At 33.9% G+C, this 21,474-nt stretch overlaps 1 protein-coding gene across 1 annotated transcript in view; it reads right to left on the bottom strand.

The window, feature by feature from the left end:
* Positions 1 to 21,474, bottom strand: part of VRK1 (vaccinia related kinase 1) — an 83,033-nt gene that overhangs the window by 7,159 nt on the left and 54,400 nt on the right. Inside the window, exons 6-11 of the mRNA XM_012650106.1 lie at positions 20,111 to 20,219; positions 19,887 to 19,979; positions 17,667 to 17,799; positions 16,736 to 16,856; positions 16,540 to 16,598; positions 13,051 to 13,229 (exon numbers count right to left, since the gene is read on the bottom strand). Coding sequence (XP_012505560.1) covers positions 13,051 to 13,229; positions 16,540 to 16,598; positions 16,736 to 16,856; positions 17,667 to 17,799; positions 19,887 to 19,979; positions 20,111 to 20,219 — 694 coding nt within the window. The remainder of the gene's footprint in view (positions 1 to 13,050; positions 13,230 to 16,539; positions 16,599 to 16,735; positions 16,857 to 17,666; positions 17,800 to 19,886; positions 19,980 to 20,110; positions 20,220 to 21,474) is intronic.

Here is a 21,474-nt window from a genome sequence, read left to right as displayed (position 1 = left end):
GATAATTACATACAATAACTGCAGTGGGCAGGTAACCCTCAGCTGGCACAGGGCAGCTCCCCTGTGAGAACTTCCATATGCAAACTGCACTGATGGAGTGCATTAGGTACATCTTTCCTGCCGGTACACAGGCCTGATTAACGCCAGCCAAGACTCCAAGGTTAGCATGTCAGCAGATTTGTGATGCATTAGGCAGGAATAAACACAGACACTTTTGTTTGTTCAGACCAAAATTAAGGAGGAATATCTCAGTACTATATTGTTTTCCATACAGGAGAGAATGCATTTTCCACTTTATGGAGGGCAGATTTTTAAATGCTCATTATAAAGGGAGATAGCTATCCAATACATTCTACCCAAGAATCTAGTGAATTCATCTTGTTTTTAAGCTTATTTAATAAGAAAGGAGCTTTCTTGATCTCCATACAGGTAAATTACATAGGAAAGAAAATCAGACAGTATTCAACCAACAAAAGAAACACCTGTGCTTTAAGCAGATGCATTAGGTAAAGCACTGAATTGCATTAATCCACACTTCAGCCAGGTATCTCCTGCCCAACTTTTCTGACAGTGTATATAGTTTGGACAGAAAGGGCCAGTGGTCTACAGACCACCAATTAAAAAACAAAACAAAACACAAACCCTTCAAGTTTATGAGTTTCTAAGTATGTTATCCATTTTATAAGGCAATAAGTAAAATTCCAAACAATTTGCTGCCAGCTTCTTCCTTCTGAATGTCTCCAAACGCTTCATTTTGTTATTTGCAACATCCTTAGGCTTCAAATAGTGCATATTTTGGTTCCCTTTGAACAGAAAAACAGCTTCACAAAGTCACTATGCTAATCTCTGATTTTGTCACATTCTATACCAGGTCTCACAGGTGCCTTTGTGTTTATAAATGAAACCAAAATATTGTACGACACACAGAATAACTTATAAAATAAACTTAGAATAGGGTTTTCCTTTAATTCAGCACAGTTAAAAGATCTTCAAAAAATTCCATTTATTCCAAAGGGCATTAATGTATATATTACACATTTTTGAAGTGTCCAGATATGCTAGTCTGAAATTTAGGTTATTAGCAGCTTCTCACTTCCAATTTAGAAATAGGAGGACAAACAGGCTAGATGCATTTAGACTGGTAATTTGCTAATAGTATAAACACTGATTGGAGCCCAGTTACAGACTTAAAGCTGTTTCAATGGAAAAGAAAATAAAAATTTTCAGAGGCAAAAAACAAAGAGCAATTCTTTGCTTCCCAAATCAAACATCAAAAGATCACTGCTAGATGCCTTCAACAGCCTCTGAGAAAAGCCAATCAGATTCATGGCTGTATCCAAAGAAGATGAGTACCGAGGCAATGTTGTTGGGGTTTTTCCCATCCCTTATTATAAAAGTTATACATGTTTATTTGAGAAACTTAGAATATACAGCCTAAAGTTTTAAAATGTCTGGTATTACACATGTGTCCAAAAACAAAGAACTCAAAATACAAAAATGTGACTACACTAATCAGTGAATCTTATTTATTTAAGGCCACTTGAAGTCACTATGCAAATGTATACAATTTACAAATTACTATTACATTCCTTAATAGCAACTAAAAATAGAGTATTAGTTACTCAATAGTAACATAAAAAAAAGATAGGACACACCTTCCATGAAAGTAAAGCAAACACATGTATTACACAACAATATTTATAAACTAGTAGATTTCGTTAAGATCCACTATATAGACAGCAAAAACTAAAGGTGGGGACAGAAGAAAGCCAAAGAGAATTTGCTCAGTGTTTCTCGGCTGGTGATGGTAAAAAGACTAGAACTCAGAGCTCTTTCTCTGTATTATAATCACTTTTCCACAGAACTATGCTGCCTCCCTACGTGACTTTTTAGTATGAAGCAGCAATTTATAGTTGCTGTGTTCTTACTTTAACGCATTTTTTTCTAAAGAGTTATAGCATACATATTTGTGTGCTTCATGTAGACTATTTCCATGCCCCTCTCTATTTCTCTCCTACTATGTACGCTTGCTGAGGGCAAGGACTATTGTTTTCTTCATTTTTCCAACCCTTGATGAGCTTAGCACAGTGTTTTACACATAAATATTTATAGAATGGCACCTATAGAACAACTATTCAACTACTAATCGTAATAATAAAGAGATGAGTTCATATCTTACTCCAAGTCCCTCAAAAACTGTATAATATTTGAATGGACATTAAGTAATTACAGATATGTTTTAAGAAAATGCAAGAAAAGGTCGGATATAATTAGAAGGAGAAGAAATGAAAAGATGGGAAGGAGGTTAGGAAATGAATAAGTGACTTAAAAAGGGACAGATGAATTTGAAGAATTATCTAAAAATATTCTGCTAGAATGCATTAAAGTGATTTATTATTTCAAATGAGTTTCAGTGATGAAGACTATAATAAGAATAATGAATATTGCAATTTCCTTCAACAATAGCATTGACCTCCATCTGAACAGAGGTGAAGATCACCACCACGAACTTACTAAGCATCTACTGTGTGCCTGGCACTGTTACAGATTTCGTTCTCAAGCTGAAAAACAGACACTATAAAACAGATTAAAGCAAAAAAATAATTTGAGCTTTTATAACATTAAACACACACATTCAATTTCTACAACTATTTGTCTTGATGTAAGCCCTATAAGAAATCCTTTTAGCATTCCATAAATAAGTGTTCTTAAACAAGTGTCCAATGTAATCCCACTTATATGGACTTTCATTCTATGAAGTATCAATCCATATGTAAATTTAACATACATATGACTTCACAGTCAACCCTTGATTTTGTTTTTTGTTGTTGTTGTTGCTTATTTGTTTAAATTTGGATATCTCTCTCCTGTGAACACTTAGTTACCTACTATACAGGTAGGGAAAGGAAGTAAAATTCAAACAATTTTGCTAATTATGAACAGGCCTGGGGGAAAGAGTTTAACAAAAGAAAATGTTTAAGTACATGGCTAACAAAGTTTAGAATATCTATGTTCTTCATTAGCTCAAACTATCCACTCTTACAATACTATGAGGAATTAAGACTTTACTGTGATTATCTGAAAACAGTATACCAAAAATTATTAATTCATATGAAGTATGCTAAAAAATGGTAGACTCTGTCAGAATAAATAAATGAAAAAAACTCAGTTTTATCTGATTGGCTATCAGGATTGACTGCTCCACGGGCAATACATCTCTTAGCAAAAGCACTGCTTTCACAAAATAGGCATAATTCGTCTACTTGCTTTTTTTGAAGCATATGTACATCCCTTCAGTTTGGCCTACTGAGTAAACTAGAGGAAGATAGGACCCCTATTGCCATTCATTCTCGGAGGAAAAACATTCAGGTAATGAACAGATGATCTGAGAAACAAGTTAAACCTTGATCACATGATCTATAAGAGTATTACATGTGTAAGGGCTTACTCTCATCAAAATCTCATACAACAGCAATCACAACATAGAAAGATCTCCCAATGGCACTTCTGAAAACAGTAAATCCAATTTCCAACTTGTTGGTAACAATGACCTTTCATGATTCTAGCATCATTCATATCACAAAGATCATGAAACTTCAATATGATCAAACCTGTTGTCATTTAAGCTGAAAGATGTTTCTAGAGATCCAATGAACTAAGGTCTAGAAGACTAATATATCAGTATATTCTCTTCTATACTAAAATCAGTATGACAGTCTGAGGGCTCTATGACTTGCATCATTAATGTCGAAAACTTTTAGCAAAGTTAAGATGTTTCAAGGACAATGTATGGGGAAGGCAAATGGGTGGCTAGTTATGCCTTAATTATTTTAATATTTTATGCCTGAAACCACTAGATGTTTAAATGCCTTCGGCTTCTCTGAGAAAAAATGCTATATGAATGCATAATAATAATAACGGCATGACCGTGGACAAGTTGCCTAGCCTCTTTTGAGTTTTAGTTTCATTTGTGAACAGATATATCTCACATAGATGCTACAAAGTATATGTAAAATAATTTAAAAGTCCTGAAAGAATATAGAGTACTACATAAATGCTCAATGACAACCTAGCACAATCAAGTCCTCTAGAGAATTCTCAAAATAAGAATTAAAAATATAAGACTTTGAAAGCTATAATACTATAAACTAAAAAGGCTAATATTTATAAAGACAAATACTTCAATGAAAACCAAACCCTAAGTATTCCCCTAAGTGGTGGGGAATTAACTGATTTCAAGCCATACATGAAGAAGTTTATTACAAAACAAATCAGACTACTATTAGCTACTATTTACAAACAGAATGCCTGATTTCCCCTCAATAAATCTATGTCCACAAAACACCTAATTTCCTATAAACGCATAGGCAGAAAATAGCAGACACAGAATTCTTTAGTGGTCAGGAGTCCTTTGCTTTATGTCAACTACCTATTACCCATTAATATCAAACAATAGCTTTGGTGGAAAAAGTTAACTACAAACTCATTAATTTGATTTAATATAAGTAAGTTACATAGATGCATTTTGGAGTCCTTACTTTCCGGTAATTACCATCTTGTTCTTCACAGCAAAATCAACTTTTACCAATTCACAATCATTTATTATTCAAAACAACCTATTTTAACACACACACACCCCAACTGAAATATAAGCCAGTCTTCATTTATGTGTGCCTAATACCCTGTTTCATAAACTGAACTTTTAAAGATCTAAGATCTTAGTTTAAGAGAGGGTGTTAACAGATTCAAATGAAAACATTCCATGTTATTTTCTTGTCATGAAGAAACCAGAAAGATGAGAAAACTTAAATAGTGGGTGAAATAACAGCTTTAACAATAATATTGCAGTTAGCATTTATTTGATCACTTGCTATGTACCTGCCACTGTTTAAGCGGTTTATATATCTCTTTTAATCCTCACAACAATCTTACAAGCAAGATAAATAACGTTATTAATATTTCCACAAAAGTTTTTAAAAAATTCATCCCTTATTAAAAAGAAATACATAGAAATGTTTAACATTTCCTAAGAACTGGCCATGATATCAAAGAAAAATGAATCTAATACTGTCCTTTGAGATCTCAATTTTAAGCACATCTTACAAGCATGTCTTTTGTGACTTCAACAAATAAATTCTGCTGGGCACCATTAAAGCATTTATATGATACCCAATGTCATTCTATTAATATATCTGTTATAGCAAGGCACTTACATACACAAAGATCAAAATTTGGCATATATCATTGCCCGCATACAATAATTGGACATGAGGCTGATAAATGCTACTTAAAATCTAAAATGCCCAATATCTGCTATATTTATTTGCAAAAGGCGGTTTTCTACACAGAAGCTAGAATTTGAACACTCAAATTTTGATTTGCAGGGTTTTCAACTATATCTGTACAATGAAATCACCTAGGAAGGTTTTAAAAACTCCTGGGGCCTGAGTCCCACCCTACAGCTTTAATTTAACTGGTCTGGGGTACAGCCAAGGTAGTGAAATATTTAAAAGCTCCCAGGTGATTCTAATATACAATCCAGGATGCCACCCACAGCCTCACAAACAACTGTAGTGGAATGACCTGAGGTGCATGTTTTGAAGGGCCCTCCCAGACCAGACCAAGGAACTGGAGAAGCACGGAGTCCTGGCACCCAGAAAACAAATCATCTCACCCAGGTCTCATTCATCCCCTGAGATCACTGGAAGTGGGTGTCTGTGATAAAAACTACACTAAACTAACAGTAAAAGAGGCATTCCACTTGGGGCTGAGGAATATAGTATTAAAATTAGTCAATCAACAAAAAATATGAATTGATAATAAAGGTCTTCCTTAGATAACAAAATCTATGGAAAATCACAGAACCAAAGGAGAAAGACACTAAACTCAAACAGAAGAACTAATCCCTATGCCAAAAGAGCTAATATAAAAAGTTATAATTACTATTCTCAAAGAGACTTAAGAGGCTATCACACCAATCAAATAATACGGTAACATAAAAGAAAATGATCACTACCCTTAAAACATGACTGAAAAACCGAACAGATGAAGTAAGTGAGCTAGAGGAAGCCCACAGATCTACCCAGAACAGTGTTAAGGACAGAAAAAAAAAATTTGGTGGAAGAGTTAGAAGACATGGAGAAGAGAAGTTAGCTTCCAGAGCTCCCGGATTCAGGCAGTAGGAGTTCCAGAGAGTGAGAAGAGAGATGAAACGAAAGGAAATACATATATAAGAAGATAAATTTTTCAAGAATTAAAAATAGGTATTAAGTCTTTAGACAAAAGGGTCCACCAAGTAAATAAGGTTTAAAAACAAGACACACACACACACTTACTGTGGTGAGATTCAGAATTCCAGGACAAAAAGAAAAGCAAGATGCTTCAAAAGTGGAAAAAAATAGAAATCTAACAAAAAACAAAAGTCAGGAAAACTGGATGCTAGAAGACAACAAAGCAGTGTCTTCAAATGAAGAACTCTCTATATAGCCACATTACTCTTCAATTAGAGCAAAATATGGACATTTTTGGACTTTCCAAGATTTGAAAGCTTACCATTCATATGCTCTCTTTAAAAAACTACTTGAGCATATACTCTGAAAAATGAATCCCAGAAAAAGTATATGGATAACAAAAACATCAGTCAGACTCATGATTAACTCTAAATAACTAATGATACATATTATATTAATACCCCAAAAAAACTAAAACTAAAATCTCCAGATGACTGCAATATGGGAGTTAACGGTTTGTGAGGAACTGAGAGGGTAAAAGTAAAAACATGCTTAGTTTACTCTTGTAAAAACAGGATATAAATCCTGATTAACTCTAAATGTTCACATACACTAACAATGTGAAAATGTGTTAAAAAATAAGAGTGGGGACATTTTGGGGATAAGACTTCACAACTTCCCACCACCCAAAATCTGAAGAAATGAACCTAAAATAACAATTGAGAAATATTTCAGCAGCAAACAGAAGTGTCATAGCTTTACACTATGACCTCTGAAATGTGATGACCCCAAGAAGTTTGTCAGACACCTCAAGAATGTGAATGAACACTATTCTGAAATTTTTCAACAATAATCCCAAATTCAGAAGATGTAACTAAGGAAGCTTGGAAAAAAAAGACTTAAAAAGCCCCTTGAAAAGAGGAAACCCTCCCTACTCCTACAGTGACTCACCAAAAGCAGGACCTATGATTTTGTTTCTTCTCTGCTTGGGAAGAAGCCTGGAGAAAGAGGGCAGAATAATCAAAGTCATTCAGAACTAATTATCTTCAACAATAAACAGGGAATTGCCAGAACAGATGACAAAAGAGAAAATAAATAAGAAATGCATAAAGAGCTAAAGCCATAGAGAAGACATAGCCAACTAAGTCTCTCTTGCACTGTGGATTGACTAACAATATCCCAAATTAATGAATTCACATTTTTGCCTTATCTAGCTAGGAAGAGAATGGAACTAACTACTGGGAACAGACAGATAATGTGGCCTATGGCTCACCAAATCCTCCCCAAATATGCACCCTTAGGCAAATAAAATGAATTAACACTACTGAGCTCTCAAATCCAAACTATGAGGAAAGGAAAAATAGTCTGGTAAGATGAGAAGGTCAAAGATTCACAAATAATATAATCTGATAAGTCCATAAGAATCTATCCCCATTCAATATGAATAGGACTAAGAGAAAAAGCATGCCAACAAAGTTAGAATACCAGCGGACAAAAAGAGAAAATGAAATATATATTCATAGCATGCAAAAGATAGCTGAAGACTCCATCACTGAAAGAAAATATATAGTCCTCCCCAAAAGAAGAAAATTTTATAAAATGCATCAGAGGCTCAAAAAAATTGATTTAAAAAATTGAAGAAACAATTTTTAGAAAGGAAAGCAAAGAGATAACAAGGAAACTGCATAGCTAAATATACAAAACAATAACAATCACTATGGAACTTATACATATATATATTAGAAGTAGCAAAAACAGAGCAGACATAGCCAACAAGTAAATGACACGAAGGAAAGGTTTGTATAATCACAGATAATGCAAAAGAAGTAGAGTAAGAAGCAGTTAGAAGAAAATAGACACGGAAATTGTATATGATCTCTATAGACAGAGAAAACTACAAACAGAATCGAGATAAATGAAAGAACATTTAAATAAATATAGGGGTATACTATCATCGTGGAAGAGAAGAGAATATTATAAAGATGTCGGTTCTTTACAAATTGATCTATAGAGTCAATGCAATCTCAATCTAAATCCCAGAAGTATTTTTGTGGAAATTAATAAGCTGATTCCAACATTTATATGTAAATTAAGAGCCAAGAATAGCAAAGACAATCTTAAAGAAAATGAAAAAAGTTGGAGGATTTAAACTATTCAACTATCATTATGAAGCAGTATTTCAAACAGTCCGGCACTGACACAAAGATAGACAAGCAGGCCAATGGTACAAAACAGGGTATCGAGAAAAAGATCCAAACACATATGGTTACCTGACAGCCCACTGCAATGCCGTGGGGACATGATGGTCTTCAAGAAATGGTTCAGATTAACTAGATATCCACAGAGGGAAAATAAATACTGATTCACACCATGCACAAAATAAATTTCTGTTTAAACTGTAGGTCTAAATGAGACAGCTAAGATACATTTCTTGAAAATAATATCTTCATGATCTTGACACAGACCAAATTTTCCTAAATAGAATACAAAAAGCACTAACCACAAACAAAAAAATCTGATAAACTGGGCTTGATTAAAATAAAGAACTTCTTTTCATCAAGATACCATATTAAGAGAGTGAAGATAAACCACCGACTGGATGATATCTGCAATACAGGCATTATATACATACAAAGTACTCAACTCTGGCAAATTGAAAGAAAGTTGACAACTCAATTTTTCTTTTAATGGGCAAAAGACTTCAAATGCACTTTACAAATAAAGGATAAACAAGGCTGGTGGGCACACAAAAAGGTTCAAAATCAATATTCTTCAAGGAGATTAAATTAAAACCATGAAAAAGATTGTGCACATCCACCAAAATAGCTAAATTAAATATAACGTAATGGTGAGTGTCAGTGAGCAACTGGAACTCCCATAAGCTGCTGGTGGAAACGTAAATTGAGATAGTAGCTTTGGGAAACTGACTGGCAGTATCTACTAAAGCTGAACATATGTAAACCCTGTGCCTCAGCAACTCCACTATGTATACACCCAACCTGAAATATACGTTTACCAAAAGAAATGATAAGACTGTTCTTAATAGCATTATCGCAATTGCCAAAAACTGGAAACAACTTAAACATCCATCAGAACTAGAAGGGATAAAGAAATTATAGTATAGTGATGTGGAGTACTATACAGCAAAGAAAAACAATAAACTTTTGTTACATGCAGCAGCATGGAAACTCAGACATACAACTGAATAAAAGACATAAAAGAGTATGTACTGTATGATGCCATTACTATAAATTTCCCAAAAAATGGCAAAACGAATTCTGGTAATGATCCATATCTTGATCCAGTGATGTGTAAGTGCATTATGTTCACTTTGTAAAGTTCAAATTCCATACTTATTCATGTACTCTTCTGTACATATGTAACAATCTCACTTGAAATTAAGGGGAAAAAGGCACTTGACAAAATGCATCCAAATAAGAAGAGATTCAAAATAACTCAAAACTAGACCAGAGAAAAAAGTTGTTAGTAAATGCTAAATCCACCTAAATATAGCACTATGGCCAAACCAGTAGAAAACAGAAATGAATGAACTTCAACAATCTAAATTTATATAATTAAAATACAGTTTATCTCTATTATTGTATCAGGCTAAAACAGCTCGATAGATCTTCACCAAATTTAGACGGTATATTTGGGGCAATTTGAAACTACAGGCTATGTATGGTATGAAGACTGCATGCGGTGCGATCACCTCAGAGAGAAAGGAAGGAAGTGGTCCACCAGAGCACCTGCAGGCTACTGATCTGCAATGGAAGGCCTCTACTCTTATGCAGCTCTTTGTAACCTGTTCCAGGCTGAGTGCCAACAGGGGTTTATTTAACAATGGTTAATGACTTTTCAGAGAAACTCTAGAAAGGCCTATTTGCATGATATAGCTGAAAAAATAAAATTTAAAAATTAGAAGGTAAAACAGGTAGAACGAAAGAAAGGCATATATATTTCACAGGGAGCAGCAATACAGACTGTCTGAAAATGAAAAAATACAAATTGCAGGGCCATGCTCTAGACCTCCTCAATGACTCTCCAGGGATGAGACTCACAAAGGATTCCAATCAACAGCCCTTTTTGTTGACTTGGGCAGGCAACTTAATCAAAATCCTAGAAGAAAATAGCTAATGGAGGTATTAATGTCCTTTTAACTTGCTGAGCTCTTTCCAGTAAATTAAACTGTTCTTAACCCAGACGGAACAGGGAGAAATTCTTTAAGAATGGGACTACATGTCATTGATCTTTGTGGCCCCAGAGACCTAGCCTAGACCAGGTACATAAATTAGACCTTATACATGATTGTTGAATGCTGACTTACAAGTACAAACTGAATCCAATAACTGTTGCACTGTACTGCCATATTCTAATGAAAGTGTCTAGTTATAATCAACACTAAAAATCTTTGGCTTTGTACTTTTTAAAGGCAGATTTACACTTAGTCTCTTTCTTCTTCAGCCTTACGCTATCCCAAAATTCTCTGCTTTAAATAAAACTCTTTGCTATTAAGCTGGAAACATTTCCAAGTGGGTAAATTCATATTTCACCCCAGTTTCCAAATATACTGTGCCACAGTCAAGCATAGCTGCAAAAAAAAAATGAACAGAAACCTTTATTCTATAGTTTATCAATTCCTATAGGTTTTACCTATATCTCTTAGGAACCTAAAGAGAAATACACAATGAATTGATTAAAACTACCTCTTTCCAAAAGCCTGATAAACACAAAGCACGTATATTCTATACTTTTAAAAATTATGACAAAGGAAAAGAGGAGGAAGCGAATACGCTAATTATAAGGATTAGTGGAGTTAATATTTAGTTTTGAGCCTCCTGGTAACCAGAGCAAAAAAAAAAAGACCTTGCTAAAAAGAGACAGCATAGTAGTTTCTCTAAGGAGAACACTCTTCCTTGTAGGAAGCCCCAAGTTTTCATTCAGTGGAGCTCTGCTTTCATTTGTTTTAGATGAGGGCATTTATAATTTATTTAAAAAAATGTTTTGTAGCTTAAAAAAGAAAAGAAAAGCTTTTCAAAAACTGGTCTGGTCCAATTGTTTCATTTTATAAACAAAAGCCAAAAAAATTAATAATTCACTTTAGTTACATGGTTACCAAGCAGCTTTGTGATTTTACCCAACTTGATGTTAACGTTTAGTAATTTCTTTTTAATACAAAGAATAGCCCTGTATCAGCAATGAGTACATAAAATCAGTAAACTAATAAAGTAGACCTCCTAATAATTCAACTTGGTATTCATTCCCCCCACCTTAATGAAGCTTTATACATGTAGGGGATGATTCAACAGGAAATTTCCAGCCTTCTGAACTACCCAAGGACATAAGAGAATTTTAAGGTCACAGATGTTAGCTCTGCAGCAGACTGACCTATTCAGCTGCAAAGTCAGCCAACCTGCAGAAACTAAATTTTCTCCAGCATGTAGGTCCAAACAACAGGGATTTGTAAAGGAAGGGGGAGTTACTCTGGACAAGTTCTTACTGCAGCAGAGATCTTTACATCTCAATCAGCAAAATTTTAGAGAAAAACACTATAGAAGCTAGCTATAAATATTAATGCAGAGAAATCTGTAGTGAGCGATAATATGCATGCTGTATGTTTATGCATGTATGCAAACAGTAAGTTTACTACTTTCCTGAAACATCCACTCAGGCTTCCATTCTACCCTCTTCATTTCAAACCTGGATATGGCTTTCGGCACATCTGTTCACCACGAAAATGGAGCAGACACAATCAAGACAAAACTTGTGAAAGAAAAAAATATATATGTAGATGCACGTGTGTAATTGCAGATTCTATTATGAAATTACAAGGATACCTGCTATTTGCCAAAAAAAGTCAAATTCATGATTCAATTTTGAAATTCCCATCTCCTTTGTTAATTAAAAAAGACGAAAATGCTTAATTATGTTGCTTTTGATTTTAAAGAGACAAAATTTGTTTTAGTCCTTTTTCTCATAGTTTGGAATATTAGATTTTCAAAGAAACTTATTGGAATTTACAGAGTTAATGACAGTAAAAGTAGAAAAATATTTTTCTTCTAAAAGTAGTTTTCTTTTCCCATATAGAAACAGCTAACACATTTTATTAAATAATTTTAGACTATAAAGGAAATCAGTAAGTTTATCAATGATTACCAAAAATAACCAATAGTAAATCAATAAGTTAATGCATACCTGTAAAATCTAAATTTTAAATTGATACCAGGAATTTCTTACAGGCTTGTATAATACTTCTACCACAAAGTTCATTGTTTAGCATTTCTCTCCAAAAAATTAATCCCTTTATATGCATATATACAGCTTTACAAAATGACAGTTCTTCAAAGAGCAAAATAATGTTCAAATGGTAAACACACTACACCAACAAACAAGAAAACTTTCAAATGGTAATTTTTCAAATACCAATTTTGAAGTGGTAAACACTCTTGACCATAACCACAAATAAGGAATAACTGAGAGACAAGAGAAACCCTACCTGGAAGAAAAGAACACATAAATTATGAATTCAGTACCCTATAAAAATCCCTTGGATGTCAGTATCCCAAGTTAGAATCATTTTAGGAATTTAAAACTTGCTACCGGATATAAAAAATACATATTTATTTTTCTACAACTGGCTACACATTGTCCTGTATCATAAAAAAGATTTTGTCTTTACACAGTGGTGATAAATATTTAATTGCCAAGCAATTTGTTATTATTTTCTTCCCTGAGCTACTGCTATACTTTCTTGAAATTAGTGTTTGTGCACGATTACAATCACAAAAAGACCAAAGGATAATTAAATTTAAAAATTCACCTTTGTTGCTGTTTTTCCTTTCAAACCTCCATTCTCCACAACACTGAGATCCAGTTTGCCATCATCCTTACTTCCTATAGCTTTTAGTCCTTGCAAAAGAATGTCTCGTAAATTTTGATAAAGAGGTTTTTCGGTATAGCCCAGTAATTTCACTGTTTCCATGTATTTAGCAATTTCACCTAAAAGAATAACACATTTTATACTTTTAATCACAAATCCAATATACTTATCTCTCAGTTCTAAGAAAATAATTTATGGTTTTAGTAAAATTACAACGCAAATATACATTTTGTTAAGACACGTTCTTTTTTCCAATCGCTTCAATGAAAAATATGCTTCTGAACTCAGAAATTGTCAGCTAAGTCAAATAAAAAAATGTATTTTGAGATATAATGTAAAAAAGTTTTTGGAATTGTGAGAGACAGTAAGAATACATACTTAAAATTTAAATATGTATAAATATAACTGCTATAGTTTTAAAGCTATAAAAAATACAAAGCACCTAGTAAAAGATTACAAAAGTAAAATGTCCTTAAGTACAATGAATATCATACTCAATTTTTTTTTTATTTTTTTTGCCATAGAAGCCATTCGCTTTATAGCAGATAGCAGCATTCTTTGCGTGAAGGAGAAATAAAACACACCAGAACAGGTTGAAGAAAGGAGAAAGAAGTAAGGTCTGGTTTTCCCATAAAAGAGAAAAATTGGCTTCAAAATGATAAAAGGTTTACTGTACACTGAGGCAGAACCACACCATAAAAAGAAACCCTACTATTCAAGATTAACACTTCTTAACATTAAAATTCCATTTTTGGGCTAACGACTTACATGTAGATCTTTCCCCTGACCTCCAGACTTGTATATTCACTGCCTCATACATGGATTCTTGAATGTGTAACTGTCATCTCAAATCCAAATCCAAACTCCTGACCTACCCTGAAAAACCTGTTCCCTGCAGTTTTCCCTGTCTCAGTTACACAGAATTCCATCCTTCAAGCTCTTAAGCCAAAAACTTAAGTCAGTCATCCCTAGAATCTTCTCTTTTTCTCACACCTACATCCAATACATCAAGAGATACATACATACACACAAACATTCACAAATCCATTAATTCAAATATTTATTAAGCACCCTCTATATGCCAGGCACTATCCTAGATACTTGGAATACCTCAGGAAAAAAGAGACAAAAATCCCAAACTTCCACTTTCTTCATCTGATAAATAGGATCTACAAAAAACTTAAAACAAACATCACCACGTATGGTAAAATACCAAAAATGTTCCCTCTGAGAGAGGACAATAGTTAAGATGTCCACTTTTACCACTTTCATTCAGTGTAATGAAATAGTCGTGTACGCTTTTAGCCAGTATAATAAGGCAAGAAAAGACAAAGAAGGCATAAAGAGTGAAACAAAAGATGTAAACAGCCTTTGTCACAAACAACATGATAGGGCTCGTAGAAAATCCTACAGAATCTACAAAAAAAAAATCTACTAGAACTAATAGGTAAGTGCAGCAAGGTCACAAGATGCAAGATAAATATATAAAAATCTACCTTATTTCTATGTACTAGTAAAAAGCAACTGGAAAATAATTTTTTTTAAATGTCACTTAAAATAGCATCAGAAAGCATCCAATACTTAGCAACAAATCCAGTGAAAAGTGGGCAAAATTTTTCCAGAGAAGACTATAAAACACAGTTGAGAGAAATTAAGTTAAGATCAAGTTTAATAAAGGATATATACCTTAATAAAGGATTGGAAGACTCAATAGCATAAAGATGTCAATACTCCCCCAAATTACTCAAAGTTCCAGCAACTTAGGGGCAGGGGTGTGTGGGTGTATAATGGACAAGGTGATTCTAAAACTTAAATAGAAATATAAGGTGCTAAGAATAACAACATAGCAAAGTCAAATTTAAAGAAAAATAGTGCTGCAGGACCTAAACTACCAGATACCACCAGATATCAAGACTTAAGATAAAGCTACAGTAATTAAGACAGTTTGTCCCACGAACAGACAAAAAGGGCAATTGAAAAAAAGAGTCCAGAACAGATCCACAGATCCACACTTGATTTATAACAAACATGGCACCATAGGGAAAGAATGATCTTTACAAGAAAAGCTGCTGGGTCAACTGCATTTAAATATAGGTGTGGCAAAGTAATCTGACCCCTCCTCATATAACACACAAAAATCAATTGCAGGTGGACTATACATCTATATGTTTAATTGGCAATATTTAATTGCCAAAATTGTAACAACCCAACAGAATAGATAAATAAATAATGGTATATAAATAAATGGCATACTATATAGAAATGAAAATGAACAAACTACTGTTAAATATGCAACAATGGGGATGAATTTCACAAACTTATGTGAAAGAAAAGGACACTAACAGAACTAGACATTAATTCCATGAGGACAGAGATTTTTTTATCTATTTCGTTCACGGTATGATTCCATTTCTATAAATTTTAAAAACAAATCTTTGATGTTGGAAGTTAAGCAAGTGGCTCATTGGGACAGGAGGAAGAGGCTACTGACTGGTAGGAGACATACGGGGTAATTCTGAGGTCTTATTGTATTTCTTGATGTGGGTGGTAGGGTGCAATTTTAAATAGCATAAGGTCTGGGTAGACCTTCCCGAAAAGGAGACAATTGAGCAAACGCTTGAATACTTCTAAATATATCCAAACCAACTGCTTCTCACTACCTCTACTGCTCTGTCCCTTGCTTGGATTATAGCAGCTTCTCACAACAGAAGCTGGAGATTTCCCTCAAAGACAAGACAGTTTGTGTCACTCTTCTACTCCAAACCTCACATTCTTGCTTAAAGTAAAGCCAAAGCCCTGATGATGACCTACAATGACATATTCCTCAAATCAACTGGGCACTTGTGTCCCTTCTGCCTAGAACTCTCTTCCTCAGACATCCAAGCAACTTACTTTCTCACCTCCTGCTGCTTAAATATCACCTTCTTGGTGAGTGTCACTGGCCACCTTACTTAAAACTTCAGTCCTCCTTCTCACCTTACCCCCCACCCCATCCCCACACCTGCAATTCTATTACCCGTTTTCTTCTCTTTCCACAGTACTAATCACATAACATACTGTAAAATTCACTCATTTATTTACTATTTATCTCTCCCAACTAGAATTTAGCTTCATGAGGGCAGAGATTACTGTTTTGCTCACTGATGCATCCCCAGTGCCCAGTGTATACAACAGTCCCTGATACACAATAAAGCCTCAAAAAATACTAGTTGAATGAATGACATTTACTTCTTTTTCTGAAAGCACTGGATAATAATTGAATGAGGCTCGAGTATTTGTATAACAACCAACATTTGGAAAGGCAAGTGCTTTTCTGATGAGAGCAGACCTCAGTACAATGATTATACATAAGGGATATTCCATGGATAGCATGCCTTTATTTTTCCAGAACACAAAATCCCTATTAATATTTAAGAAATCTTTTCCTACCTGGTTTGTTTTTCTCAGGAAAACATTTGTCCATCAAATCTGCAATATTTTCTCTATATCTGTTAAAAATTAAACATTGAGTCATTGTGTGAAGCTTGATGTCACAGAATGTTATTAACATTTAATAATAATAAATAGCACATTAAGCTGTATTGTGCTGCATCCTAAATATGCTTATCACAAGTTCTCTTTTTACCTAATTTTGGAATCTCTAACATATTTAGGATCTTTCAAATTATCCTCCCAAGGAAGATGGCCAGTCAGCCACTGGATCATGCAATAACCAAGTATTTCCAAATCACCACGTCTTGATGGGGCTACGAATACAAAAGAAGAAGGTTCGGTATACTGAAATAATTTTTAAGGTATAATTTCAAGTATACATGAAGCAATAAAGTAAAACAGTTAACTCCACAGTCTGTTTTTCATCATAAAATTTTGACTGCATTTCATAAAGTATTGAACATTGGGAAGTATAAAAGAAATAACTTACCTGCTAATTTACCTCCAACTAATAATTAACTTTAAAACCCAAACCGTTAAACTTTAGGGTTTCAAGCTGAGACTATTAGTCTAGGAAATAAATTATAAAATAATAACATTTAATACTGCCTTTGGAAAACTTGAAGAAATTCTCGAAAATGTTATATGCTTTTAAGAGGCCCAGAGAACTGGGTATTTGAGATCCTCCACAGTGTTCAGCACAGATAAAAAGACATGACTGCTGAAGAATAAGCTAACTTAACAGGTGACAAAACAGGTTACCTGTTATAAAGTTGTAGCTACACAGAAAACTTATACACCTTAGAATAAACAAACGCAAACCAACATTCCAGTTAAACTAAATAAAACCAAAAAGCAATCTTTATTGCAGTTGAATGAACCACCTCATCACGACCACCTTCTTGGTTATCTTTGAAGGGTAGGAGGAAAGGGAGGGAGAGAAGAACACATGCCCTGGAATATAACTGTAGGAGTCTCAGCTCTACCTTCTTTCCCCATCCCACCCTGCCTCTTCAATTCTTATTTAGCTATCTATTTATTTATTTATGCATAATAAAGAACTGTGTAGGAATGCGGCTAACAACGTTAGCAGCATATTTCTCATTCTGGTACCAGTGACATACCCACGCCATTATGTGCATCAATGCTGGTAAATTCAATGGTGCCATCATGACACCTTTTGGGGTCTTCTTTGTATTCTTTATGAACTCCTTCTGGGCAGTACCGATAAGCAAGGCCATAATCTACCAAGTACACCTAGAAATTTCCAAGCAGCAAAACAAATTAAAGCCAAAATCATTACACATATACTCCTTTAAAGCACAGAGACAAATACTGTCATTTAAGGGTAGATTCACCTACAAGGCCATATCATAGTGCCCCGAACAAGACAGATCCGAAATGCAAACAGGAGCAAACACTTTATCCTGAATGACTTTTCATTTTTAATAAAAAAGTTAAATGACCATGTAGCTGTAGTCTGAATAATATCGCTGACTTTATATACTTTTTAGACAAGTATGTGTTGTAATTAACTTTATCTCCTCAACTTGAACAAGGATTATAAAATTTCATATGTTCTCTTACAGAGTCTAAAACAAAATTGAACACAGAGTAAACCATCAACACTTGTTCCAATACAACTACCACCTTCTACACAGAAAAGCATACTGACTAGGAGACTGCTAACAGAGTTGACACATGATACACTGGTTATCTTCTATTCCAATGTTTCTTCTCTTGTAAAATAATCAAATCCCAATTTACTTCATAAAAATATTTCATAGATTGTAATAATGATCTAAAGAACTTTTAGCTGAGGCTCTTATCTACATTTAAGTACTATATATTAAAGTCAAGTCTTCATGATTAAAACTAAATTTTAGTATTATATACACACATATCTGTAGGCATATACACACGGGTCTGATGGGCACACAAAGCTAATAAATTTGGTTTTCTTCTATTCCATAGCCACATATTATATTTCTAATTCTGGATAAATGTCACAAATGTATGCATCTGGACACAAGGAGAAACTTAAGTAAAAATATGAGGATAGATCTAGCACATCTCTAATATGCGTAAAATAATTCCATCCAGAGTGTATGTCCCAAGGATATCAAAGGTGCAAAAATATTTCCATATAAACAAAAGGCAGTATGTTTTAGTCAAATGCAAATTGAGATAAGTTGTATTTTTATTTCCTATATTGTACAAATCCAATCTGCTTCAATTAATGGAACCCTTATTGTTTAAAGTTCTTGGCTGTGTTTTGTTTTTAATGTAGAAACATCCTAGAACAAGATGGGTAGAAAGAGTCAGTATGAATTCGGTGATTACCTTTAAGATTCTCCATTAGCATGCTAGATAGTATAGCAACTTTCTTTTGTTATACTTACTTAGATTCCCTTATTTCCACCATAACTGACATGAGAGGAAGGGAAGCAAACACATGAAATGACAGAAAAAGAAAAGAAAGCCAAAGGAGAAAGGAAAAACTAAGCAAAGGTAGTAAAAGATACGTTTGACAGGAAGAAAAGTAAAGTACAGAATATTGACAAATAATTACAATAATCAAAGTACCCAACACATTTAAAATATTTAAATTGTCCTTTTTTCGTACAAGATCAATTAAGAAGTGAGAACATACATTAAGTACAGTGGCCCAACTGTGGGTGCCAACTAAACCATACTTTTACCAAAATCATGGAAACAGCTTTACAAGAAAATTGTATGGACGCCTCTAATCCAGCTAAACTGACCCAAATAAAGGTATAATAACATTAGCTTTTCTCCTTTCCTTAGAAAGTAAAAATTACAAAGGGAATATAATAAACAAAAAAAATAAATAAAAATGCACATTTGAATTCCAAACACTAAGGGTATACAAATTTAGACAGCTAAGATATTTCTGTAAACCAATTGATTTGAATAATCAACATGTTAAAGACCAAATTTTCCAAGTAACAGAACACTTACATTTGATGGATTTCTTGAACAAAGGAAATAAAAAAAGTGACAAAGCAGACAGGCAAACATAATTCATTGGTGTACTATATAATTTTAAGCTTCCACCCCTAAATAGCTATTTGAAATTCATTTTGTATCGCAAGTACTTCTTCTGAATATTATTTGGGCAAAATAGCCAACTTGATAAAGTGCCAACAAATCGCATCAAAAATGTAGAATGTTAACTAGATAAAAGTGTCAAGAAGAAATATTATTATTACCATATCTACTTCAAAAAGTAAAACTTCTGCATGGGTTCAAAAGTTCAAAGCAACCATATTTGTTTTCAAACAACATGTTTTAAATAGTTGAAATTAAAGTTATAAAACTACCTGGTCAGGATTCTTGTAGCTCAGAAGAAGATTTGAGGCCTTGATATCTCCGTGTACATACTCATGCTCGTGAATATATTCGAGAATATCCAGCTATGGAAGCATCATACAGAATAAATTAATGCAGTACCTAACACCAACCAGCAGAGGACCAAACTTCAACACAAACTAGCTTTTACTGTATTAAAAACAATTTTTTAAAAACAAGAACATAGCTCACATACAATTCTTAAGCTTAGCTGCAAGACAGTTTTCCGAGAAAACCTTTTGGCATTTGCTTCATATATTTTCTGAAGGTCACTCCCAAAGCGATCCATTACCATAAACCTATAACTGAAGACAAATATGTAAAGTCAACCAACAAAATATGACGCAGGAAAACATACTTTGCAATGAGTATCCTCCTTTCAAAGTAATTTTTCCAAGGCAACATTTAGTAAAAATGTATTCTTTTTAAAAAGAAAGTATTCTTTTTAAAAAGAAATACAAACATTTGAAACAATTTCTCCCAACTAGAAATCTCAAGAATTCAGAGTGCTGTCCTGTCCTGCCTTTTACCTGGAGGGCCTCTTCCTTGCCTCAGCTAGTGATGGAAGACAATATTCAATTTAAGAGAATCCAACAGATTTCATTCACAGTAAAAATAAAACGATCTAAATAAGAATGATAGCACTGATTTTTCTCATAGTTAAAATTATATTTCTGGGTATTAGCTTCCTTCCTATGACCATTTTTCTCTATTTTTAAGGTGTATTTTAGCAGTATCAACATTCTGTTAAAATCAAGACTGTCAAGAGATGCTGTAACAACAGCTAAATTCAATAAAATTGTTTAAGTAGTGTAAAAGGATTGTACATTAAACACTTAACGGCCAAGATTCGGAGAAGACCAAATATCCTGGAAAAATATGAAGATTTTGGTTTTTGTCACAAACCAGCTATGTCACCCTGGCCAAGTCACATTACTTTCTTGAGCTTCAATTTCCACAACAGTAAAATGAGAGACTAGGAACTCTCCCTTTCTATAGTCTTTTTGAGCACTCAAATTCTAAGATTCAATAATCTTATGTTGTGTTAATATTTCAGTATGTACTGAAAAGCATCACTGATTTGAAGTAACACTGCTCAGCATCTGCTCTGAGAACCACTTTTATCTTCAACGGTTTCCCAGATTCCAACTTGTCTGGTTAAATCATTTAATAAATCAATAAAAACCAAGGCCACATTCATAATGCATCAACATGTCTTCCAATGGGTATAAGATTATGAATCATCATCATCATAGCATCTAGTATTTACTGATCATTTGGTATGAACATGACACTACTCTGAGCAGTTTAGATATATTAATGCATTTAAATCTCACATTACCCCTATGAGGTAGGTACTCCTACCATCCTCATTTTACAGCAGAAGAAAACTGTAAGTAATGTGTCCCCTAGTATGTTGTGGGGCCATGCTTTTAACCCCTGCACTACACAGACTGAAATAAACAAACGCCTCCCTCAACATAAGGGGAAGGACGGGAGGAAGGGGGGAAGGGAGGGAGGAAGGAGGAAGGAAGGAAGGAAGGAAGGAAGGAAGGAAGG

Source organism: Propithecus coquereli, unplaced genomic scaffold, assembly GCF_000956105.1.
Source record: "Propithecus coquereli isolate 6110/MARCELLA unplaced genomic scaffold, Pcoq_1.0 Scaffold310, whole genome shotgun sequence".
NCBI lineage: Eukaryota > Metazoa > Chordata > Mammalia > Primates > Indriidae > Propithecus > Propithecus coquereli.
The sequence above is the reverse complement of the archived record's forward strand: the minus strand, read 5'-3'. Positions and strand labels throughout refer to the sequence as shown.